This window comes from Nerophis lumbriciformis, linkage group LG07 (assembly GCF_033978685.3).
Source record: "Nerophis lumbriciformis linkage group LG07, RoL_Nlum_v2.1, whole genome shotgun sequence".
Lineage (NCBI taxonomy): Eukaryota > Metazoa > Chordata > Actinopteri > Syngnathiformes > Syngnathidae > Nerophis > Nerophis lumbriciformis.
Window position 1 is genome coordinate 25292271 of NC_084554.2, and position 26378 is coordinate 25318648.

General features: G+C 38.6%; 1 protein-coding gene across 4 annotated transcripts in view; it reads left to right on the plus strand.

Annotated features, from left to right (window-relative positions):
* Positions 1 to 26378, plus strand: part of sema5a (sema domain, seven thrombospondin repeats (type 1 and type 1-like), transmembrane domain (TM) and short cytoplasmic domain, (semaphorin) 5A) — a 393767-nt gene that overhangs the window by 303273 nt on the left and 64116 nt on the right. For all 4 annotated transcript variants that reach the window (XR_012050550.1, XR_012050549.1, XM_061965607.2 and 1 more), the window contains exon 16: positions 8205 to 8430. Coding sequence is in view for 2 of the 4 variants with exons in the window: in XM_061965607.2 (XP_061821591.1) it covers positions 8205 to 8430 (226 nt within the window). In the remaining 2 variants the exon portion in view is untranslated. The remainder of the gene's footprint in view (positions 1 to 8204; positions 8431 to 26378) is intronic.

The following is a 26378-nucleotide window of genomic DNA, read 5'->3' on the forward strand; positions in this document are numbered from 1 at the left end:
AGGCAGAATTTGGTAGTGGTGTCAGACCCCACTTCTGACAACACACTGTTTTACATGACAGAAAATTGTAGATAATGATTTCCCAGGCAGAATTTGGTAGTGGTGTCAGACCCCACTTCTGACAACACACTGTTTTACATGACAGAAAATTGTAAATAATGGTGTCAGGAGTAGGCATGTGGGCGCCGTGGCTCCGATGGTAGAGCGGTTGTCCAGAAATGTGAGTGTTCCTGGTACGAACCCAGCTTCCACCCTCCTAGTCATTGCTGTTGTCTCCTTTGTGACACTCCACCCACCTTGCTCCCAGTGTCGCCCTCACTGGTGTATGAGTCTGTGTGGCAGCACTCCCTTGGAAAAGAGATTCCATCCATCCATCCATTTTCTACCGCTTGTCCCTCTCGGGGTCACAGGGGTGGCTGGAGTCTAGCCAAGCTGCATTCAGGCGGAAGGCGGGATACACCCTGGACAAGTCGCCACCTCATCACAGGGCCAACACAGATAGACAGACAACATTCACACTCACATTCACACTCTCGGGACTATTTAGTGTTGCCAATCAACCTATCCCCAGGTGCATGTCTTTGGAGGTGGGAGGAAGCCGGAGTACCCGGAGGGAACCCACGCAGATTATTAATCTTAATGGGATTTTCTTGGGTAAATAAAGATTTTTTTTTAAAGATAATGCTGTCTATTTTTACTTTTGACACATAAATGCTAGTTGTGCCATTATTTTCAGTGGCACAGCAACATCTTGATAAGAGCTGTTCTTTTTTGCTAAATAAGGTTGAGTTTGTTGAGTTGAGTTTGTGTTTATTTGGAACATGCATGCATACAACATGATACATCACAATTTCCAGTTTCTCTATTCAACATGTTTGAAAAGGAGTAGGAAGAAGCAGAGCTTATTTAATCCTACCCCTTTTCCTTTACATAGCAGGTGCTAAAACTTTTGTTCACTTCCTGTTCTCAATTTATTCACAATATACTCCATAAGTAATAACAATAAAAATAAATATTAATTAGTGAATTAAGTTATATTCCATATGGTGAGATAAGTAAGATTATCTAGAAAATGAATGGATGGATGAAATAAATTCAGAATGTTTAACATGGTTCTTCTACTTTGTACTTTGTAAACACATTAAGTTTCAAGAGTTAGGTAGAAGTGGATCATATTAGTACGTTGTTAGATTTTTTTTGCTTAATCCATTCCATAATTTAATTCCACATACTGATATACTGAAGGTCTTAAATGCTGTATGTGCGTACAAATGTTTTAAATAAATTTTTTCTCTAAGATTATATTTCTCTTTTGTTGAGAACAATTGTTGTATATTCTTGGGTAGCAGATTGTAGTGTGCTTTGTGTATAATTTTAGCTGTTTGAAGTAGGGATGTCCGATAATGGCTTTTTGCCGATATCCGATATTCCGATATTGTCCAACAGTTTAATTACCGATACCGATATCAACCGATACCGATATCAACCGATATATGCAGTCGTGGAATTAACACATTATTATGCCTAATTTGGACAACCAGGTATGGTGAAGATAAGGTACTTTTTAAATAAATAAATAAAATAAGATAAATAAATTAAAAACATTTTCTTGAATAAAAAAGAAAGTAAAACAATATAAAAACAGTTACATAGAAACTAGTAATTAATTAGTAAAATTAACTGTTAAAGGTTAGTACTATTAGTGGACCAGCAGCACGCACAATCATGTGTGCTTACGGACTGTATCCCTTGCAGACTGTATTGATATATATTGATATATAATGTAGGAACCAGAATATTAATAACAGAAAGAAACAACCCTTTTGTGTGAATGAGTGTCAATGAGTGTAAATGGGGGAGGGAGGTTTTTGGGTTGGTGCACTAATTGTAAGTGTATCTTGTGTTTTTTATGTTGATTTAATAAAAAAAAAACAAAAAAAAACGATACTGATAAAAAAAAAAAACGATACTGATAAAAAAAAAACACGATGCCGATAATTTAACGCATTTATCGGCCGATGATATCGGCAGGCCGATATTATCGGACATCTCTAGTTTGAAGGTAACCATTTATAATGACCTAAATTCTCTCGCCTTTACTCATTAAAATCCATAAAATTATGAGGAAAAAGTGGCAGTGTACCCTTATTCACGTTTCAAGTCAGGCTATTGGATATCTTAATAATACTTAATTTTACTGTATGGTGACCAGCAGTAGTATTGGGCACTGTCAGTCATTTTATATTATATTTTTTATCCTAAGGCCCCTGCAAGTTATGCCAATCGAAGATTCAAGCCCTATCTCGGCATGTCTGCACACATTGACCTATGAGGTCCCACATGTCTGCCTTCTGTCATCGATTTATGAGGATGACACTGAATTTAAACATTTTAGGTGACATTTACGCATGTAGCTCTATTAAATTAGGTAATTGTTTCCCTTCATAACTTTTTTAATTCATCTTTCATTCTGAACTGTGGTGGCGCCTCCATAGGAAGCATTACAAAAAAAGGTGCAAATTAAGGTAATGTGTAGCCATTCCAAGGCATTCCTCCTCTCGACAAGCTACATAGCTTTTAATGTGAGTTCAGTCTGTGGGACATCTTTATTACAAATACGCTGACCCTGTCGCTATAAACTATATACAAGCAGTACTTAAGACACAGTCTCTTGAGTCAGTGAATGAGCTTTAGCTTTAAAGCCAGTAATTATCTCCTTAGGCTTCTGAATTGACACAAATCTTTAGTAGAAAAAAAAGCTTACTGGACAGGTTTCATTAAATATTTACGGTGTTTGGCCACCATTAACAACTCACAATACCCACAGATGGCTTACCTTTAGCTACCTTTGGTCCCCGTTTTGTTTTTATCAGCATCAGATGAATGTGTGTTTTATCTGATGATCACAGACCGTTGGTGTGTAATGATGTTAAATATTAATGTCTGGAGATGATTATGGCGCTCGATGGACGGGACACGCTCGTTCATCACGGATGCAAACAGAATCTCAATCCCACTAGTGTTTTTAACCTTGGCTCATGTGAGGGAACGAGGCAGAAAAAGATGAAACAAACACAAATGGGGAAAAAGAAGTGGGAGACGAATTATAAACTGTGAAAGAAACCAAACACGCTGTAAAGACGGATGAAATTAGACCAAGAAAGACCACTTTTTGGGTGCACCTATACAATTAAGCAACATCCCAAATAAGAGGTGTATCAGATAAAATAACTTTCAAAACCAAGGCCAAACAATCCTAAATTAGAACAGCAGTAAGAGAATTCATGCATTATTCACTGCAAAATTAGGTAAAACATTTTTGCCATGATAAAAACTCCTGAAAAATATTGTGCATCTGCTTTCATTAAGTTTTGTGCATGTCCCTGCTGCTTAAAGTCCATTTTACCGTTGTAAACAGTCATGCTGAGAGGTGTTTCTAATATTTTGGTTGACTTAAAGGGGAATTGCACAAATTTTGCCTATCGTTCACAATCATTATGAAAGACATGACGACGGATGGATTTTTTTATTTTTTTATTTTTAAAGCATTCTACCTTGTAAATAAAAGTAACTAAAAGTCCACTTACAGCAGAGCCAATGGGAGCTCCTCTATTTTGTCCATAAAATCCGATAAATAACAATTAGCAACAATACTCCATTTACATTTCGTGATTTGAAAATTAACCAAGTATTAGTGATATTGTTAACGCAGACTAATTATTTATAGCGGCGCCGTGATCACTTATGTGTGTGCCTATGTTTACATCGTCGAGTGGGCTGCTGCTTTCTCGCTTCCTTGCTCCCTGCTACTTTATTGTTGATCATAAATCAAGTATCTCACCTGGACATGAGACGTCTGAGTAGGTATTCCGACAAGTTGGTACACTTTGACAGCCAATTTAGACCCGGAAATGGTGAGGACAACATGAAAAGACTCTTGTTCCCCCCCTAACCCCCTTACCTTCTTCGTTAGGATTATGAGACATTCTTCACTTAAATGGGAATATATGAACATCCCAGCAGTCTGCATCCTAATGACAGCAAACCTTGAACAGTAAGTGATGTTTTAATATGTTTGTTGGTAGTCTGCAGTAAGTAATAATCAGTGATGTAGAAAAAAAAAAGCAAATGTCAAAAATTATATATAAGCTTACCATGATCAAAATACGTAATTAATAAATCTTATTATAAATGTGCCCGTTACTACATTACATATATACCTACATCATGTATATAAAACCTCAAAGGGAATGTTTAGATGTTTTGTAGGTGGAATTGTGTGGCTCTCATTGGCTCCATTGTAAGCAAACTTTTCAGCGCATTTATTTATATTTAGAATATTATATTTAGAATGCCCCAAAAAAACAACAATAACATCCATCATCATGTATTTCATAATGATTGTGAACGTTAGGCAAAATTCCGAAATAAAAAAGTGCAGTTCCTCTTTAAAACTAGGGGTGTCCTGATGCATCTTTTTTACGTCTGATACTATACCGATAGAGCCTTACTATAAGTGTTGGCCGAAACTGATATTAATCTATATGATATGACAGCACAAATCATAGTACATGCTTTTATTATTATGTAGTGTGGAATGTTAGAAATTGGTTGATCAAGTGACATTAGTCAAATAGAGAAAATCAGCCACTACTGTCCCAAAGTGCTATACAATATAAAAACAGAAAGGTCAAAGTTTTAAAAAAAAATACAATAAAAATCCCAAAGTAGTACAGTACAAAACATTGTATACATAAAACACATCTAAACAAACCACTCAATAAAATGGTAAAAACTAAATTAGTACGACACATACACAACACAATAAAGATTTTAGATTAAATAAAATGGGTACTATTAGAAAAATTAAGGAATATCCATTAAAATTGTAAAAAAAAAAGAAAAAAAAAAGGAATAAAATAGTCTAATGTATATAAAAGTATAAGTCTAAATAAAATACAAGGAAAGATAAAAATGTGTGTGCTTATTGGAGGACATTTAGATGTTAACTGGCTGTCCAACTTTGAACACACGCTGCAGGGCTTGTATTGGAGCTTATCATCGGAGATTTTAGATCAGGCTGATATCATCCGATGCGTGTTTTTTTTTCTGAAATCAGACCGATATCTGACATCAATATCGGATCCGGACACCCTTACTTAAAAACTATACTAGGTGGTATAAGAGTTTTCTTTTCAGTTCTTGTATCGGCTCTCAATAGATTGTGCAACCGGTTTACCCGATATTGGTTACCTGTTGTTTCCATGCACTGAATTAGTCTGATTTCTCAAATAGTTTGGTTCTTTGTATTTGTTTTAATAGTCCCAACGTCCATGCCCTCTCTCTTGTTATGTGACTATTGGTCATATGTCGTGTGCCTCCCCCACACTGGGGTGGCGCCTATTTCCTTTTAGCATGGATAAATGTATTGCTGTTCCGGTTGACCGATGACGTCGCACCAAAACAAGGCATCTGTGGCTCCTGACAAGTCAACAGCCCAGTTCTTGTTGTACCTGCACAGATTACAAATATTACATCTCTAATAGCTATGCTTATGTTAAATAGCAGACAGCATCAAGAAATGATCAAAGATTGCACGATGAACATGACACTACTACCAAGAATGTCTCGGAATTGCTGGATTGAATACAGGTTCGAAACAAAGAATGACTGGCGGAAGAGAGTCGTTTCAAAGGAATCTTCGGACGGAGAATCATGGAAACAAAACTTTCGAATGTCTCAGAGTTTATTCAAAAGGTTCTGTGGATTAATGGAAGGAGTTTTAAATCCGAAAGAAAAGACACTTCCCGTCCCGGCCGACACTGTTGATAAAGATTGATGTTGTTCTGGACAAGCTTGCCAGTTGTGTGGAATACAGAGTTATTGTTAAAGAGTTTGGAGTGCACAAATGCAGTGTGAAGAGGTTTGTGTACGCTTTATTATTTGCCTTGTAAGATACAGTAACTGCTTCATTCTTTTTCACCTCATTTGTATTACGTTCGGGAGTCAGAATTAAGCTGGCATTATCATTTTCCTTAGCTACCTTCTTAAAATCGATACACTTCAAAGTGTTTTCCTTTAACCTGTGAAGCAAATAAACATTTTCCTCTTCATTGCAAATGTTGCCTATGTTTTGGTTGAATGATATCTGCTTCCGGGTTATATCTCGCGCGTTGAGACTGGCTCAGGCGCGACACGAAGGGTCCCCTCCGGCAACCCACACCCACTCGGGAGATCTGGAGGAGTGACGGAAGCTATCTATGTCAAAGTTGAACAGAGAAGGTGGTCTGCGACGCCACATATTCCCCATATACAACACTGTCCTTTCAACCATTTCTAAAAGACTCTGCAAGTCCACTTCAACAACTGTCAACGGCAATGACAGCAAGATTGCCGACGAAGATTGTTTTTCTGACTACGATAGGGAAAAAACATCCTTGCCCAGGCACACCCTCCTGGTGTCAGAGTATAACTACTTGTGGTTTTGGCACTAGCCACTAGACTCGATCTGACCAATCTAAGTCTATGAGCATGAACTGATGAAGCTTACTTGGATGAGAGGCGAAACGTCTTCTAAGACAAGACAAACCAGTTGCCATCGATGAATGCCCTGAGAATCATGTCAGGCTTGTCACTGACAGTTTGGTGATGTTTGGGTTTTCCTCTGTTTTTGTGTTTTATTTCCTGTCAACGCTCTTATTTTGGTTCCAGTTCCTGCACGTCTCCCCGAGCGCTTGTTTCCCTCACCTGTCCCTGATTGGCAGCCTGGCACACCTAGTGGCAGTTGCCAATCAGGCTACTATTTATACTTGCCTTACAATCCTCCAGCACTGACTGGAGGATTGTATGCTGTAGACTGTTTGCTGTTTGCCCTCTCCAGTTTTCCTTAAATCCTGTATCCTGTTGCCTGTTGACTGTTTCCTGTCTCCTGGCTTCTGGTTTGTGTTTTCCCTGCATTTTTGGCATTAAAGTAATGTTTTCCTGCATCAAGCCTGCCATCTCTGTATCTTGGCATTCGTCACCAGCAGTTCCTGACAAATACAATGACCTGGATGAATGAGAACAGCCATAGACTGGTTTGCAATCACATAATCGAGGTGTTTTTCAGTTTTTCAAAAGCCAAACGTGATGAGATTAAGGTGTTTCCATGGGTTGTCGGATGCTTCTTGAGAACCAAATTTTTAGAAATCAGATTAATTTAATGCATGAAAACGCAGACCTATAGATTGACTTAAACCTTATCATTATGTAATAATACTATTAGAAATATGTAAGTTGCAATGACATTGTTAAGTATTTTTTAGTTATTGATGCAGCTCTTTTATTGGATCTTATTTGATTTTGCAGTTGTACCTTATGTTGTGACCTGTCAACTCTTTTAGTTTTTTAAAACTAAATGTGTTGTTTTTTTTTAATTGCTAATGGATATAAATGTATATGACGCAGTGCAGCTCTACACCAATGTACGTTTTTCCACATTATTAAATGAACGCGTCCCTAAGCTCGAGGATGTCTCTCGATCGTGCAGGTGTGCCTGATGTGGTGACGTGTCACTCTGCTCTATCTGGCAGGCCCTTATCGTCTCCAAGGTCTGGCAGTCACTCAAGGCCGAAACTCAGCATGAATAAACACAACCTCCTCAGGCATATGGAACTGCCAAGATTATCTCCAAGCTATCATCACATTTAGCGCCGCAAAGGATATTTTCTGTCCTAATAGAATCTGTCGGCGAGAATTTGCGGCAGTATATTCTGACTGTGCTCCTGAAGATGTGAGCCGTCTTCTTGATGCAGATGGGATAATGTGCCTTATTTGCACCTCCATGCATCACATCCCGTCCGTTTCCAGCTGCCTTGAAACTCCCATCAGTGACCGTTTCTGCCTGGTTAGTTCAAGCAAAGGTGTCTAAGGGCATGTATCCTCAGCTATCCTCAGTATTTTGGCGAGCCGTTACAACATAAACCGGCTAGAACCACAATCAGGTGGCGCCGAAGGATGATCTGTGATTAAATCTGTTTATTTCCACATCAAATAAGCTGTTTCCATCACATTAGTCACTCTGTTGGGGTTTTTTTTAGAAGCAATTGTCTGGTGTTTTATTAAGCTTGAGAGCTCTGCTAATAATTTACGTCTGAGCTTTTCACACCTCAATGAGTAATGATTAGCCACAAAAGAATACTAAATGCCACGTTTCTCATCTGCAGGAGTACCAGAATTGCAACAGCCAGCCTTGTCCCGACCTGAAGAAGACGACCCCCTGGACCCCGTGGACGCCGGTCAATATATCCGACAACGGCGGGCACTACGAGCAGCGATTCCGTTACACCTGCAAGGCTCGCGTCCCAGACCCCGGATTGCTGGAGGTGGGCCGGCAGAGGATTGAGATGCGCTACTGCTCTAGCGACGGCTCTACCGGCTGCTCCACTGACGGTGAGGAGCGATGGTTGGCTTTTCTCTCTGCGTCCTCTTTATCTTCGCTCAGTGCCATTTCTCAGCATTTCATTTATCAGCAGACTGAAGCAACTGACAGGTTAATTATCAGCCAATCTATGTTACAACTAAATGAGTCACTGCGTGGGCAACAGTATGGAGACACACTTCTTGATTAATTCATCAATTACATTTTAGGGCAGGCGTGGGCAAACTTTTGGGTTCAAGAGCCACAGAAAAGGGTGCTTGAATAAATTGTAAACTATACCGTACTATTACTGTACATGCTTTAAAAGTGCAGCCTAAGCTTTTTAGACTAATCAAATTGTACACGCGTGTGTAAGTTCCCTGAAAATGTGTAAAAAATGTTGTGGGGATTCAGCAAAACACCCCAAAGTTACAGTGGAGGTGCATTGAGTTGTGTGAGAAATTTCAATTCAATGGAGTCAAACTTGGAGATTTACCACATTTGCCCAAAAATTTTTAGCACAGGAAACAAATAAGGGGTTTGTGTTTTGCCAAAACCTACCCTTATATTGGCAGCGGTCAGAAGTGGAAGTGCTGCAAAGACATTGTCGACAATTCCAATGCGTCCAAATATGGCCTCTTCACCACATTTGAGTGTCAACTTGCTTGAGACGCAAGAGGAGGTACTATTAGCTACTTTGAGGTACTATTTGAAGATCAGCAGTCAAGCTAATATTAAGTTGCTGCTGTGTCCTCCCACCCCCAAAGTCATGCACCTGGGGATAGGTTGATTGGCAACACTAAATTGGCCCTAGTGTGTGAATGTTGTCTGTCTATCTGTGTTGGCCCTGTGATGAGGTGGCGACTTGTCTAAAGTGTACCCCGCCTCCCGCCCGAATGCAGCTAAGATAGGCTCCAGCACCCCCTGCGACTCCGAAAGGGACAAGCGGTAGTAAATGTATGGATGGATGCTGTGGCCCCTTCAGTCTTACATTCCATAGTGCCTCGTTTCCTGCTGCCCTCTGTCTAGTCTTGAATACAATTGCAGGGCTTGAATTTAACCACGACAACTGCTGCAAAAGCCACGACCGCCCTCGTCATTTGCGTTAACGCCCTAAAAAATTGACCAACATTTGCGGCAAGAACATGCCGTGACCGCCCTTGACTCTTTACTTGTTAATGGACGAGAGATGTAACAGTGAACGGTATAATGATAATTTTGATAAAATTCCTGACGGTTAGGAACACTGTCTAATTTTTCAATTACCGAAAAACCGTCATTTATTAAAGCATTTTAGGCAACACGAAGTCAGGCGCATGCGCACTAGCGTCATTTGGCTTGATAAACATGACAGACTAAAGACACAGACTGGTTTAAGAGTGTGTTTAAGAGCGCACTGCTGTGTTTAGATGGAGACTGGTGTGGACAATATTGAGACGGACGCACTTGTCCCCCCACACTAAAAGTATACAGCGAAGGAGAAAACTATTTGATGTTTTGCAACAGGCGATGTGTCGTGAACGTTGCCACAACTTGTTTATAAAGTATTTAGTTTGTTGACTGGGATGTATCAGTGTTCAAAAAACATCAGTACTCGCTAAAAAGTTTTGTCATCTCATCGAAATGAACGAAGGCTGTGAAGATTGTGTATTTCACGTGAGAGGTGTCCCTCTATATTTTTGTTGGCCAAACTGAACCAAGAGAAGAACAAAGCTTGTTTATTAGATTTCATCTTCATTAGCCAAACTGCTTTGTGTCTTATTTTAATATAAAAATGTAAACACAAGGTTTTTATACATTGCTTGTGTTTTGTCATATCACAAAGGTATCATTTCAAAAAACATTCATGTGACAGACCATTTTGTTATTGTGTTATATTGTGTATAGTTCATTCCTATACAACATATTTCTGCTCAAACTCTTAATGGATCTGTCCCTACACATCATCTACTTGTACATAACTTAAAAAAAATGTATAATTTAAAAAAAATACCTCCCTCTCACAATGTAAAAATAGAGATAAAGGCATCATATAATGACAAAAAGCTGACAAGTTTATATTAATAATGAATTTAAAAAAACAGTTTTATGCATGCACGCTTTGGAGCCCCTGCCTCGAAAGAAAATTATGTTTGCCTTGGTGCCCTAAAATATGAGCCCTCCTTTAAAGGCCTACTGAAATGAACATTGACGATAAAGTTTGCAACTTTTGGTCGCTGATAAAAAAAGCCTTGCCTGTACCGGAAGTAGCAGACGAGTAGCGTGACGTCACAGGTTGTGGAGCTCCTCACATCTGCACATTGTTTACAATCATGGCCACCAGCAGCGAGAGCGATTCGGACCGAAAAAGCGACGATTTCCTCATTAACTTGAGCGAGGATGAAAGATTTGTGGATGAGGAAAGTGAGAGTGAAGGACTAGAGGGCAGTGGGAACGATTCAGATAGGGAAGATGCTGTGAGAGGCGGGTGGGACCTGATATTCAGCTGGGAGTGACTAAAACAGTAAATAAACACAAGACATATATACTCTATTAGCCACAACACAACCAGGCTTATATTTAATATGCCACAAATGAATCCCGCATAACAAACACCTCCCCCCTCCCGTCCATATAACCCACCAATACAACTCAAACACCTGCACAACACACTCAATCCCACAGCCCAAAGTACCGTTCACCTCCCCAAAGTTCATACAGCACATATATTTCCCCAAAGTCCCCAAAGTTACGTACGTGACATGCACATAGCGGCACGCACGTACGGGCAAGCGATCAAATGTTTGGAAGACGCAGCTGCATGCGTACTCACGGCACCGCGTCTGCGCATCCAACTCAAAGTCCTCCTGGAAAAAGTCTCTGTTGTCCCAGTTCTCCACAGGCCAATGGTAAAGCTTGACTGTCATCTTCCGGGAATGTAAACAATGAAACACCGGCTGTGGTTGTGTTGCTGCAGCCGGCCGCAACCGGCTGTGTTATCCGGCACAACAGTCAGGGGGTGCATTCTTCGGCGGGGGTGCGTTATCCGGCACAACACCTGCCGCAATACACCGCTTCCCACCTACAGATTTCTTCTTTGCTGTCTCCATTGTTCATTGAAAAAATTGCAAAAGATTCACCAACACAGATGTCCAGAATACTGTGGAATTTTGCGCTGAAAACAGACGACTTAATAGCTGGCCACCATGCTGTCCCAAAATGTCCTCTACAATCCGTGACATCACGCGCAGGCGTCATCATACCGAGACGTTTCAGCAGGATATTTCGTGCGAAATTTAAAATTGCACTTTAGTAAGCTAACCCAGCCGTATTGGCATGTGTTGCAATGTTAAGATTTCATCATTGATATATAAACTATCAGACTGTTTGGTCGGTAGTAGTGGGGTTCAGTAGGCCTTTAAGGCAACACTTGCCTTGACCTTAAAAAGTTAAAATTCGAGGCCTGCATTTGGTTACTCCTTGCATTATCCCCTCTGTTAGTGTGTCTGTTTATGGCATTAGGAGAGAAATTGGGCATTGATTAATCTTAATAAGCATTAAGTGTCTTAGCATTAGTGCTTGGCCCACCTCATTGGTCCACCACTGCCACATGCAGTCTCCTCTCTGCTGCATTATTCCCAACCTGGGCTGTCACAGGTAGGGGTTGTTCTCATCACACATGGAGCGTTTGAAAGGAGCACTGAGGTGGTGTTTGTTCTGGAAAATGCTACATGTGTGACAGTTTCTGTTTAGCAAGTGTGTGTGAGTGTGTTTCATTAAAGGTTGAAGCTTGATGTCACATCATGTGCAGTAATCAGTCTGTGACAAATGTGGAGACCATTCACTAGTGCAGCATGATGATTTTAACAGAATTAAAATTGACTTCATAAATGACTAAATCATGTTTGTAAGATGTTATTTATTTGAATGTTCTCCTTAGATGTCATTTTTGCAGGGGCTGACGGGGAAAAAGCGCAGCAACGTCCAAATGCTTGAAAAAAAATGAAAAACACACACACAAAAAAAGTGGCAATACCAAAAACACAAACAAAGAAACAGAAGTTTGCTGAACTTCCAGAGCAGCCAGACTTGAAATGAAATGAAAAAAGTTTATTTCGGTCATAAAATCAACCATCAACCATTTTGTGTGATCAATTTAACAGTACAGATTATACATATTTAACAATCATACAAATTTACACACAAAAAGAAAATACTTATGCTATGATAGCATTAGCTGTGTACTGTAAATCAAGATCGAGACTGTGTAATACTGTAAAACAGTCTTTCTTCATTGTTGGTCCGCCAAAAATGATCTGTTTCTCAGCTTTGGTTCGTATGGGCCGCAGCGGTGCTCAGTTGTAATACACTTTCCCACCACTTCTGGCAGTAATGACATTCCCAAACCAGAGTTGTGTATAAAGAGAGTATGGCAAACTAAACAACAGGCGCCATGACTGCTACCAAGGACGTGTGCGGCTGGGCCCGGATGCATGCAATTGCTGCCGTTTTGACGTTAGTTTTTCTCACAAAATAAACCAAAATAATAAATCTATATATAGTTCTACACATACTCCAGCTCCTAAAAAAAATGCTTTTATTTCATCAAAGTATAGTTTCACAGCCGTATTTGACGCACTCTGCTGCTACATTCTTGCAGTGTTTGGTGACCAGCAGGCACTCAACCACTCACCTGACAGCACAATAAACGTAGAAAAATACACAGAACGACTACAAATATAACTTATTACCCTAATTTTGCCGAAATCTTACTAGCTTTGGACCAAAAATCACAGAGAAATTATGACTTGTGTGTGAAGTATGCCAAGTGTGGTGGCTGCCTCCAATGTATTTGTAATTACTGTATGTATCACTCATTAATTATTACTCATTAATAACTGATCTTTCTTTTTTGTGATTATTTTTCCATGCTTCTAAACAATAACTCAGATATGATGAGACTCGTGTGCAGTAGAGAATATTGAGTGATTTTTGGTCCAGAACATATTTTACTTTATTCATTATTGACGTATTTCTTGCTACTTTATGTTGTATATTTTTCCATGAAATATCCCGTTAATTTTATCATCTTCCATAGTTACTCCCAAAATTAAATGTCGTTTACTCTTTGAATGTTCGTCTATTTGTATTCGTGTTTGACTTTCTCTTCTACTGTTACCGAATAGCATTATTTTAATTTTACTGAGATTCAAGGATAGTCTGTTTTTGTCAAACCATCTCTTAAATGTATTAGTTTATTTTATTTGTATTAGCTGTGTTCTGTCCTGAACAAACGCAGACGTTGTGTTGTGTGTTTGCCTTGCACATAATCAGTGGCTCTCTAGTGTTGATGGCGAACCTTCACTTCCCATACTCGTCTTCTTTCCGGGTTGTGGGGAAAGAAATGTAAAAGCTTTCCACAAATGTTGCGGGTGTAGCAGCCCCATGCTGCACAACAGGGCATTTTTACACATAGGAAAAGTAACCAGGAAGCACCTCCAACACACAGCATCAGCTTTAGGTTAGTAGCAGTCAAGGCGCCATGTAGTTGACCAATCATTGAGGAAATCGCCTAAAACTGAGTTGGCGATACACTCTTTATCAGTGTTGGGACTAACGCGTTACAAAGTAACGCGTTACTGTAACGCCGTTAGTTTCGGCGGTAACTAGTAATCTAACGCGTTATTTTTTTTTATTCAATAACTCAGTTACCGTTACTACATGATGCGTTACTGCGTTATTTTACGTTATTTTTTATGTAGTATCGGCTAGAAACTGAGGATCTGAGTGTATTTTATTCCAGCGAAGCAGAGACGTGCTTCTGATTCTTCCTCTGCGCTCTCTGTGTGTGCGTGTGACTGTGTGTCTGAGTGTGGGAAGGGGAGGGGAGGGGAGGGGATGGGAGGGGAGGGGGGTGCGCAATACAACCGGTGGCCAACAAAAAAGTAACCACAGAACACTATACGACTATACGGTATAGTGTTCTGTGGTTACTTTTTGGTTGGCCAAGCGGACGTGACGACAGGCTGTCCCCACTCAGATCCGCACAGACCGGGAGGGGGCGTGCCTTAAGTCCGGCTGGAAATCGGCAGAAATTTGGAGAATGGTTGTCCCAGGGAGAGGCAGTGAAATTCGGGAGGGTTGGCAAGTATGAGATATTCTCACTTCTTTTCTTTTGTCGAGCACAAAGAAAAGAACATTTTAGTTAAATGTAAGTTGTGTCTTGGATCAAAGATCCCGTCTCCTGCCCAAAACAACAATTCAAATCTGCCTGGTTAGGCTCTGTGTATGTCACGTGTGCCTTCCTTAGGTGAAGCCAGCTTTACAGCTATGTTGTTGATTGATTGATTGATTGATTGAAACTTTTATTAGTAGATTGCACAGTACAGTACATATTCCATACAATTGACCACTAAATGGTAACACCCAAATAAGTTTTTTAACTTGTTTAAGTCGGGGTCCAGATACAGATATATACTATCAAATATATACTAACATCATAATACAGTCATCACACAAGATAATCATCAGGGTATATACATTGAATTATTTACATTATTTACAATCCGGGGTGTGGGATATGGGGGGGGGGGGGGGGGGGTTAGGTTTGGTTGGTATCAACACTTCAGTCATCAACAATTGCATCATCAGAGAAATGGACATTGAAACAGTGTAGGACTGACTTGGTAGGATATGCACAGCAAGTAGTGGACACAGAGAGAGAGATCAGAAAGTATAAGAAAAAGTGTCTACATTTGATTATTTACAATCCGAAGAGGTATTACGTGGAAGGGAGGGTGTTAGTTTAGGGTTGTAGTTGCCTGGAGGTGTTCTTTTAGTGCGGTTTTGAAGGAGGATAGAGATGCCCTTTCTTTTACACCTGTTGGGAGTGCATTCCATATTGAAGTGGCATAGAAAGAGAATGAGTTAAGACCTTTATTAGTTCGGAATCTGGGTTTAACGTGGTTAGTGTTAGTGTTAGTGTTATTATGCTGTTTGTTACTTATGTATGTTATGTTGCAGCTATTTAAAATAGTTTTGTCAATTTGTTCTGGCCTGAAATAAATTGGCCCTTTGAAACATATCTTTGTCTTTGTGTGTTGTATGTAGAGCACATTGCTTAGCAGAGTTCAGTGATGCAAATGTATGTCAAGTTGATCAACAGATTGTATTATTCTCCAGTGCAATAACAGTACTAAAATGAAGGCTAAAAGGGCATTAATGGGAGCTTTAAAAAAAAAAAGTAGAAGAAGTAACTAAATAGTTACTTTTCACAGTAACGCATTACTTTTTGGTGTAAGTAACTGAGTTAGTAACTGAGTTACTTTTGAAATAAAGTAACTAGTAACTGTAACTAGTTACTGTTTTACAGTAACTAACCCAACACTGCTCTTTATACACGACTCTGTATCAAACAAGAAGTCTGGAGCTAAAGTCAGGGAAATTTTGTAAGCGCGAAAATTATGACTAAAGTGGTGAAGCTGTATTTTCATTTGCACTTAAATTTTATTGACAGTTTAGTTAAGAAGCATATGTTTTATTAATGAAGTTTATTGAACAGTTGTATGTAAATACAAACCCCGTTTCCATATGAGTTGGGAAATTGTGTTAAATGTAAGTAAAAACGAAATACAATAATTTGCAAATCCTTTTCAACCCATATTCAATTGAATGCACTACAAAGACAAGATATTTGATGTTCAAACTCATAAACTTTATTTTTTTTTGCAAATAATAATTAACTTAGAATTTCATGGCTGCAACACATGCCAAAATAGTTGGGAAAGGGCATGTTCACCACTGTGTTACATGGCCTTTCCTTTTAACAACATTCAGTAAACGTTTGGGAACTGAGGAGACACATTTTTTAAGCTTCTCGGGTGGAATTCTTTCCCATTCTTGCTTGATGTACAGCTTAAGTTGTTCAACAGTCCGGGGGTCTCCGTTGTGGTATTTTAGGCTTCATAATGCGCCACACATTTTCAATGGGAGACAAGTCTGAACTACAGGCAGGCCAGTCTAGTACCTGCGCTCTTTTACTATGAAGCCATGCTGTTGTAACACATGGCTTGGCATAGTCTTGCTGAAGTAAGCAGGGGCGTCCATGATAACGTTGCTTGGATGGCAACATATGTTGCTCCAAAACCTGTATGTACCTTTCAGCATTAATGGCGCCTTCACAGATGTGTAAGTTACCCATGTCTTGGGCACTAATACACCCCCATACCATCACAGATGCTGGCTTTTCAACTTTGCGCCTATAACAATCCAGATGGTTATTTTTCCTCTTTGGTCCTGAGGACACGACGTCCACAGTTTCCAAAAACAATTTGAAATGTGGACTCGTCAGACCACAGAACACTTTTCCACTTTTTATCAGTCCATCTTAGATGATCTCAGGCCCCCAGTGAAGCCGACAGCGTTTCTGGGTGTTGTTGATAAACGGTTTTCGCCTTGCATAGGAGAGTTTTAACTTGTACTTACAGATGTAGCGACCAACTGTAGTTACTGACAGTGGGTTTCTGAAGTGTTCCTGAGCCCATGTGGTGATATCCTTTACACACTGATGTCGCTTGTTAATGCAGTACAGCCTGAGGGATCGAAGGTCACGAGCTTAGCTGCTTACGTGCAGTGATTTCTCCAGATTCTCTGAACCCTTTGATGATATTACGGACCGTAGATGGTAAAATCTCTAAATTCCTTGCAATAGCTGGTTGAGAAAGGTTTTTCTTAAACTGTTCAACAATTTGCTCACGCATTTGTTGACAAAGTGGTGACCCTCGCCCCATCCTTGTTTGTGAATGACTGAGCATTTCATGGAATCTACTTTTATACCCAATCATGGCACCCACCTGTTCCCAATTTGCCTGTTCACCTGTGGGATGTTCCAAATAAGTGTTTGATGAGCATTCCTCAACTTTATCAGTATTTATTGCCACCTTTCCCAACTTCTTTGTCACGTGTTGCTGGCATCAAATTCTAAAGTTAATGATTATTTTCACACAAAAAAAATGTTTATCAGTTTGAACATCAAATATGTTGTCTTTGTAGCATATTCAACTGAATATGGGTTGAAAATTATTTGCAAATCATTGTATTCCGTTTATATTTACATCTAACACAATTTCCCAACTTGTATGGAAACGGGGTTTGTATATGTATTATCACTTATACTGTACATGACTCCCTTCTTATGCAGTATATTTAATGAATACTTATTTTTCTAATCAGCCTGGCCGAACGTTATGGTTTCAGATCACTTGTTAACCTGTTCAACTGTAAGTAGGTTAGATATATTACTGAAGAGTAATATATAGTAATCTTACCAAGAGTAAGATTACTAATTCCGCGTTAAAATTTAAGTGGGCCTCGGGCCGTCTGTGGAAATGTTGGGCCCCGAGTTCAAAATGGTTGTAAGAATCCCTTAGTTTTAATTTTCAGCATTTGTTGTTTGCATTTGTTTGAGTTTTCTGCAGCGTGTATGTGGTAGCATCATTTTTAATTGGCAGCATTTTCTTTTTGCATTTGTTTGTGTGTTTTTAGATCATTTTTGTAGTTGCCGCATTTGGACGTTGCTGCACATTTGCCCCCCATACAGTAGGAATGAGCAATTTGGTCTAAAAGCTATATCGCGATATATGTATTGCAGCCTCCTGCGGTAATATCAAAATATTTTATTTTTGTATGTAAATAATAGTAAAACCATTTCAAAATGAGTTAAAAGGGTTCCTAATAAGGTAACATATTGCTTGTATTTTCGGTTGTATTATTTTGTCAAAACTATCATTAAGCTATTTGCTAATTTACTCTTAATAGCTGGTTATCAATCAATCAATCAAAGTTTATTCATATAGCCCTTATTTACAAGTGTCTCACTCAACCCATTTGGAACAACGAAACACTTCATCCGTGGTCACCTGATAACCTCTCCACGCAGGAGAAGGAGGCAGAGCAGAAAAGAGACGGCAGATCAACTGGTCTAAAAGGGGCCTATTTAAAGGCTAAGGTGTATAAATGAGGTTTAAGATGGGACTTAAATTGCTCTTTTATCCTGCACTACAACAAGCTAATGCAACGAAATTTCGTTTTTCGTTTTTATCTGTACTGTAAAGTTCACATTTGAATGACAATAAAAGGAAGTCTAAGTCTAAATGCATCTCTGTTACCGGGAAGTCATTCCAGAGTACTGGAGCCCGAATAGAAAACGCTCTATAGCCCGCAGACTTTTTTTGGGCTTTGGGAATCACTAATAAGCCGCAGTTCTTAGAACGCAGATTTCTGGCCGGGACACATGGTACAATACAATCAGCAAGATAAGATGGAGCTAGACCATTTAGTATTAAGTAGTTAAACCTTAAAGTCACATCTTAAGTGCACAGGAAGCCAGTGCAGGTGAGCCAGCATAATATGATCAAACTTTCTTGTTCTTGTCAAAAGTCTAGCAGCAGCATTTTGTACCAACTGTAATCTTGTAATGTTACACATAGGGAGACCCGAAAATAATACACTACAGTAATCGAGACGAGACGAAACAAACGCATGAATAATGATCTCATCGTCAGTGGTGGACAAAATGGTTACTTTCTGTTGTAACACTTTTAATAAAATGTAACAAACATGTATTATTCTGTAGTTACAGAGACAATTTGATCATACAGTACCAATGCTGATACTGATACAGGATGGCGGTGTAACAATCAACATTTTTTTAAATACAATATTTTCAGCAAAATAAAGTAAATAGCGCAGAGTAACGAAACATGAGCAAAAATTACTATTGGCTCTGATTTTAATCCTTTGGTGTTTGCACTTAAAGTCCTCCTTTATTCAGGGACTTATGTCCTGAGTTTGCAAACAAAAACAATAACAAAATAATTATACATTCTATGATAATAAAAATGATCAACCTAATGACTGTAGTATTGACCATATACTGATACTATACTTGATATTGGTACTGTCGATATTTGCATTGATCCACCCACCTTTGTTTACATTTAAGAGCTCTGGCATGACGTCTTGTATCCTCTTACGGTGTGTAGTGTAGCATGTTAAGTTATTCCTCGTCCTCCAGTGATTTGATACTTGGAACAAACTTACTTTATTTGCCGCCATGGAGGCAAGGATTACTGACTCGCACTGTGAAGGGACGTTAGCCACTAGCCCACTAGTGAGGATGGTACACTGTCAAATTTGCGGCACACAGCCTGAATGTGTCATCAACATGCATTATCTTGATACAACGATAGTTTAAAAAAAAAACTCTTAAATTATATTATTTATATTGTATAGTAGTAGTAGGCGCAGTAGTAGTATTTACATGCCTCCTTTAATAGGTTGTTTAAAATTATAAATACCTGCTATATACATTTTCCTAATGATGTTTTTTAAAATATATGTTAATTCAAAGGCAATAGAGTGCATAGCAAACAAAAGACAACCCCTTAACCTGCAACCTGCGGTTTTAGAGCCGCAGGTTGCAGACTCCCGCAGGTTAGCGCCGCCTGGAGCTTTTTCAAAAATGTATGAAAATAGAAAAAGATGGGGAAACAATATATTTTTGTTTTAATATGGTTTCTGTAGGAGGACAAACATGACACAGACCTCCTTAATTGTTAGAAATCCCACTGTTTATATTAAACATGATTCTATGGTGAGAGTATTTGGCTGACGCCGTTTGGTCCTACTAATTTTGGCGGTCCTTGAACTCACCGTAGTTTGTTTACATGTATAACTTTCTTCAACGATGCTAGAGAAAGACATATTTTATGCCACTCCTTCTTTGTCTCATTTTGTCCACCAAACGTTTTACACTGTGCATAAATGCACAAAGGTGAGCTTTGTTGATGTCAATGACTTGTGTGGAGTGCATGACTGCAAGTTAATCAATGCTAACATGCTATTTAGGCTAGTTTTATGTACGTATTGCATCATTATTGCCTCGTTTGTAGGTATATTTGAGCTTATTTCATTTCCTTTACATATGTCCTCTGTGTATTTAATTTATATTTGCATGTCTCATGACATATTATCTGTATGTAATATTGCCTGCATTTCTGATAGTGGTTTGTGTCCCATGTTGTTCCAGACCACAGCAAACGTAACCCAGCTTGCATAGATTGTTATAAATCCATTCAAAGAAGACAGCCTGCCATTTCCTTTAACTTGGACACACACATCCATACCTTTGGCCATTATAAGACAATAATTACCAAGAGTTATCTCACCTTCTGACAAGTGTGCATTTTACTAATGTTTTCTAATGTTGTAAAAATGTGTAAAATATATATTAAATTTCAACATTTCTGTCAACGAAGACTTGTGTCAGCCTGCGACACATACCGTATTTTTCGGAGTATAAGTCGCACCGGAGTATAAGTCGCACCGGCCGAAAATGCACAATAAAGAAGGAAAAAAACATATATAAGTCGCACTGGAGTATAAGTCGCATTTTTGGGGGAAATGTATTTGATAAAACCCAACACCAAGAATAGACATTTGAAAGGCAATTTAAAATAAATAAAGAATAGTGAACAACAGGCTGAATAAGTGTACGTTATATGACACATAAATAACCAACTGAGAACGTGCCTGGTATGTTAACGTAACATATTATGGTAAGAGTCATTCAAATAACTATAACATATAGAACATGCTATACGTTTACCAAACAATCTGTCACTCCTAATCGCTAAATCCCATGAAATCTTATACGTCTAGTCTCTTACGTGAATGAGCTAAATAATATTATTTGATATTTTACGGTAATGTGTTAATCATTTCACACATAAGTCGCTCCTGAGTATAAGACGCACCCCCGGCCAAACAAAGAAAAAAACTGTGACTTATAGTCCGAAAAATACGGTAGTCATTTTGATAGTAGGCTAATATAGACACTTACATCATGTGTTGTCTTCAACATAACGCGTATATAAGACTTTTAAAGTCATTTTGATAGTAGGCTAATATAGGTAAAATAGACACTTACATCATGTGTTGACTTCATTATATCACTTATAGAAGGCTTTTAATTTTTTGCGGCTCAAGACAGATTTTTTGTGTTTGTATTTTTGGTCCAAAATGGCTCTTTAAACATTTTGGGTTGCCGACCCCTGCCTTAACCCTAAGAGAGTTTTAGCCATTCAATACCAGAAGAAAGTTGTTTCTGGAAAAGACACAATAACAACATAAGGAAAATGAGAATTATAGAATATGTGTGTACGAATAGTGAAGTGGATTCACTCCCTAGTATCGAACTTGAATGTAAAATGAACAAGACCATAGACTATTGTTTATGTTATGAAAAAAATATACAAATAAAAGTTGTTTGTGTTTGAGAAAGCAGCCATGTCTGAATAATTGCGACCCTCGTGGTGTTTATTGATGCCAGCAATCTTCCACATGATGAGCTAAGATAGAAATAAAGGTTTACATCAGGAATTTACGATCAGGTGATGTAGTACAGCGTGGCACCTGAAAAGGAATCAGCTCTTTTCTTCCCATCTCGCAAATCAGGCCGTGAAAATGAAATATACGAGCGTGTATGCAAAAAAAATAAAAAGGATGTTTATGAGCGAGTTGCATTTGCGGTCAGTAGTGTCTGATGTTTATGTCCTCCTCTTGTCTTATTTGAAGTCTACGCATACATCACAACCCTTCTTGTCTGCCACTAATCTGCCATCATGCCGTATCGCTGCTTCCTCGTGCTTCATGGGAATAGTTAGTGCTTTTTAGACGAGGGTCACACGTTATTAGCACAGCACATGATGCGTATGTGGTTGCGTTATGGTAGATAAATGAAAAACATGTGATTTATACACACTTTTATACAACATAACGCACCATTTTTTTTCAGTGATCACAGCTTAATGATAGCAATTAAGTTAATTACTTCTAACCTGTAATGACTTGTTGTTCAGGTATAGCCCAGAGCTTTTTAAGCTGTTCTTTTTTTACAAATATATGTAGAAATATTCCAGCAACAAGAGTTGTCTGATTCTCTGCAGGCGAGTGCTTTGAAACCATGCTGGGAATTGTAATTAGATGTGTCACAGTAGCAGATAACCTACAATTGGACATCTGCTTGTTGAAATTAATGAATTAGAACAATTATAATATGAAATTAAAATATTAACTGTATATAAATGTATAGGGTTTTTTTTAAAGTTATACTAATTGAAATAGTTTTCACTTTTAAAAAACAGATTCATCAATTAATCAATCAAAGTTTATTTATATAGCCCTAAAACACAAGTGTCTCAAAGGGCTGCACAAGCCACAACGACATCCTTGGCTCAGATCCCACATCAGGGCAAGAAAAAACTCAACCCAATGGGTCACAATGAGAAACCTTGGAGGGGACCGCAGATGTGGGGACACCCCCGCACCCCTGGGCGACCGGTGCAAAGGACGTCGAGTAGATCTAGTTAATATTGTGGGAGTCCAGTCCATAGTGGATCTAACATAATAGTGTGAGAGTCCAGTCCATAGTGTGGCCAGCAGGAGGTCATCTTGAGCGGAGACAGGTCAGCAGCGCAGAGACGTCCCCAACTGATGCACAGATGAGTGGTCCACCCCTGGTCCAGACTTTGAACAGCTAGCGCTACATCTGTGGTCACCTAATAACCTCTCCACGCAGGAGAGGGGGGTCAGAGCAGAAAAGAGACAGCAGATCAACTGGTCTAAAAGGGGGTCTATTTAAAGGCTAGAGTATACAAATGAGTTTTAAGATGGGACTTAAATGCTTCTACTGATATAGCATCTCTAACTGTTACCAGGAGGGTATTCCAGAGTACTGGAGCCTGAATAGAAAACATGAGGGGCCGTGATCTAAAAAAAAAAAAAAAAGAAAACTTTGACATGTATAATAATAATACAAAATAATTATAAATCGTCCACATAAGAAATAAAAAAAATATATAATTATTATTTTTATTTATTTATTTGAATTTATTACGTACATTTTTATTTGTCAATTTGATTAATTAGAAATAATAGAATTCTAAGTATCAAAACCCTTTGTTTTGAGAGGAAATTAATCTGTGTTAAAGGAAAAAGTGAGACTTGGTTTGAGAATATTGGTTTCAGGGCTGCTCAAAAAATCGATTCAGATCCAAATCGTGATTTTTCGAGAATACATTTTAGAATTTATATATATATATATATATTTATATATATATATAATTATTACTATTTATAGTTTTGCTTTTATTAATTTTTGTTTTTCCTTTTTTTAGTATTATATTTGTATGTCTTCTAAATTGCTTTGATTATTGTAAAGATGGGTTTGGGTTGGATTTGGGTTTGCTCTATTTTCTTTGAGATTGCTTAACATTGTTTGAGTTTTGTAAATAAAATTTTATAAATCCATTTTTTATGACATGTTTTTTAGGCCAACCGTTTACACATTAAATCGCACGTCAGCAGCCAAGAGAAGCTTGTGTAACTTGTTTTGAAAGGGTTTAATTATAATTTATACACCAAATAAAATATTATGAGAAGTGCGTTGGATCGACAATGGTTTCCGAATTTAATTGTCACCCCAAGAATCGGAGTCAAATCGAATCGTGCGATGCCCAAACATTCCCACCTTTTTGTCCAATTTCTCGCACAAATATGCAGATTGCAACCATAATCTTGTAATTTTCTGACTTGATTCTCTGCGTTATGTCTCTTTTTGTCTATGTTCGCTTGGATAAAATTCCAAGACTAACTGAAAATGTTAAAAAAACGCAAGTAATTGAGACGCATATTAAAATGTCTTTCATTAATGCAAAGGTCAATCCCCTGGCCCCACCCTCCGCTCCTGGGGATCCACTCCATACTATATGTGTCATTGTGGTCCTTTTACTCCTTCTTTTGATGTCCATTATAACGGTAGGATTTTTGATACAACCTCCCGTGTTGAATGCCATAATTGGCACAGGTGTACCTACACCCTACTTTTATTGTGCTTCCTGTGATGAAAGCAACAATATATCAGCCCCCTGTGGACCTTGAAGGAATAAAACGTTTCTTTATAACCATTGGCCAGCCCACAAAAGAAATGATGACTGCAAAAAAAAATCAATAAGCATTTCTGATATAATCAACAGAAAAAACATTATCGGGTCTCAGCTGCAGTGACTCTGGACTAATGTGCCGGAATTAAACATTATTTTTGTTTGTTTCCAAATTGCATCCCAAAAAAGGCGACTCTATGAAAGAAAGCTTTCTGTGAGTTTAGTCTATTACATTATTCTTTATTTAGTGAGCGATGGCTGTGTTATTTCCCCTGAAGAAAGTGTGGGATGTCAACAGCCTTGATATGTTTCACTTGAGCTGATGTGCTATCAGGGCCAGGCCCTCTCGTGGGCAACAGATTAGTTGTCGACACAGTACAGGCTTGGTGGACGCAGGCCAGGGCTGACGGATGATAACCGCTATAAGCCATCCTTATTGTCTTTGCTTTCTTCTCTCACTGTGCTCAGCCGACATGCTCCTTTCATACCACTGCCTGCCTTTTTTTATCAGGAAAAACAACAGAGTCCGTTTACTTCAAATCAAATCAAATCAAGAGTTTTTTCATATAGCACTTTTCATACACAGGCAAGTGGCAAACACAAAGCGCTTTACACAAAAGAAATAAAAGAAGAGAATAAAACAGATATATACAAACAGCACTATTGACAATAACAAAACAAAACACGGCATGGCACTGAGGATTGAGGAAAAATGCTACCTTTAAGGCGTCCACTCTGGAAAATAGCTAAGATTTAAAAAAAAAAAAACATGAAACATACTGTAAAAATGCAATATTCAAAACCAGTGAAGTTGTCACGTTGTGTAAATCTTAAATAAAAACAGATTACAATGATTTGCAAATCCTGTTCAACTTATATTCAATTGAATAGAATCACTGCACGTTGCATTGAATGCCCGTGACCATCGATCACTCAGGCGGTACTGCATCAAAAAGTGACATCAGTGTGTAAAGGATATCACCACATGGGCTCAGAAACACTTCAGAAAACCACTGTTAGTAACTACAGTTCGTCTCTACATCTGTAAGTGCAAGTTAAAACTCTACTATGCAAAGCGAAAGCCATTTATCAACAACACCCAGAAACGCCGCCGGCTTCGCTGGGCCTGAGCTCATCTAAGATGGACTGATGCAATGTGTAAAAGTGTTCTGTGGTCTGACGAGTCCACATTTCAAATTGTTTTTGGAAACTGTGGACTTCGTGTCCTCCAGAACAAAGAGGAAAAGTACCATCCGGATTGTTATAGGCGCAAAGTTCAAAAACCATCATCTATGATGGTATGGGGGTGTATTAGTGCCCAAGGCATGGGCAAATTACACATCTGTGAAGGCACCATTAATGCTGAAAGGTACATACAGGTTTTGGAGCAACATATGTTGCCATCCAAGCAACGTCTTTTTCATGGACGCCCCTGCTTATTTCAGCAAGACAATGCCAAGCCACGTGTTACAACAGCGTGGCTTCAGACTAAAAGAGTGCGGCTACTAGACTGGCCTGCCTGTAGTCCAGACCTGTCTCCCGTTGAAAATGTGTGTCGCATTATGAAGCCTAAAATACCACAACGGAGACCCCGGACTGTTGAACAACTTAAGCTGTACATCAAGCAAGAATGGGAATGAATTCCACCTGATTAGCTTAAAAAATTGGTCTCCTCTGTTCCCAAACGTTTACTGAGTGTTGTTAAAAGGAAAGGCCATGTAACACAGTGGTAAAAATGCCCCTTTGCCAACTTTTTTGCAATGTGTTGCTGCCATTAAATTCTAAGTTAATAATTATTTGCAAAAAAAAAAAAAATCTTGTCTTAGCCGTTTATTCAATTAAATGTAAGTTGAAAAGGATTTGCAAAACATTGTATTCTCTTTTTATTCACAAATTACACATTGTGCCAACTTCACTGATTTTGGATTTTGTAGAATTTATACTTGGATGACAATTGAGAATATTAATTTGAAAATTCCCTTTATGGTAAATAATAATTT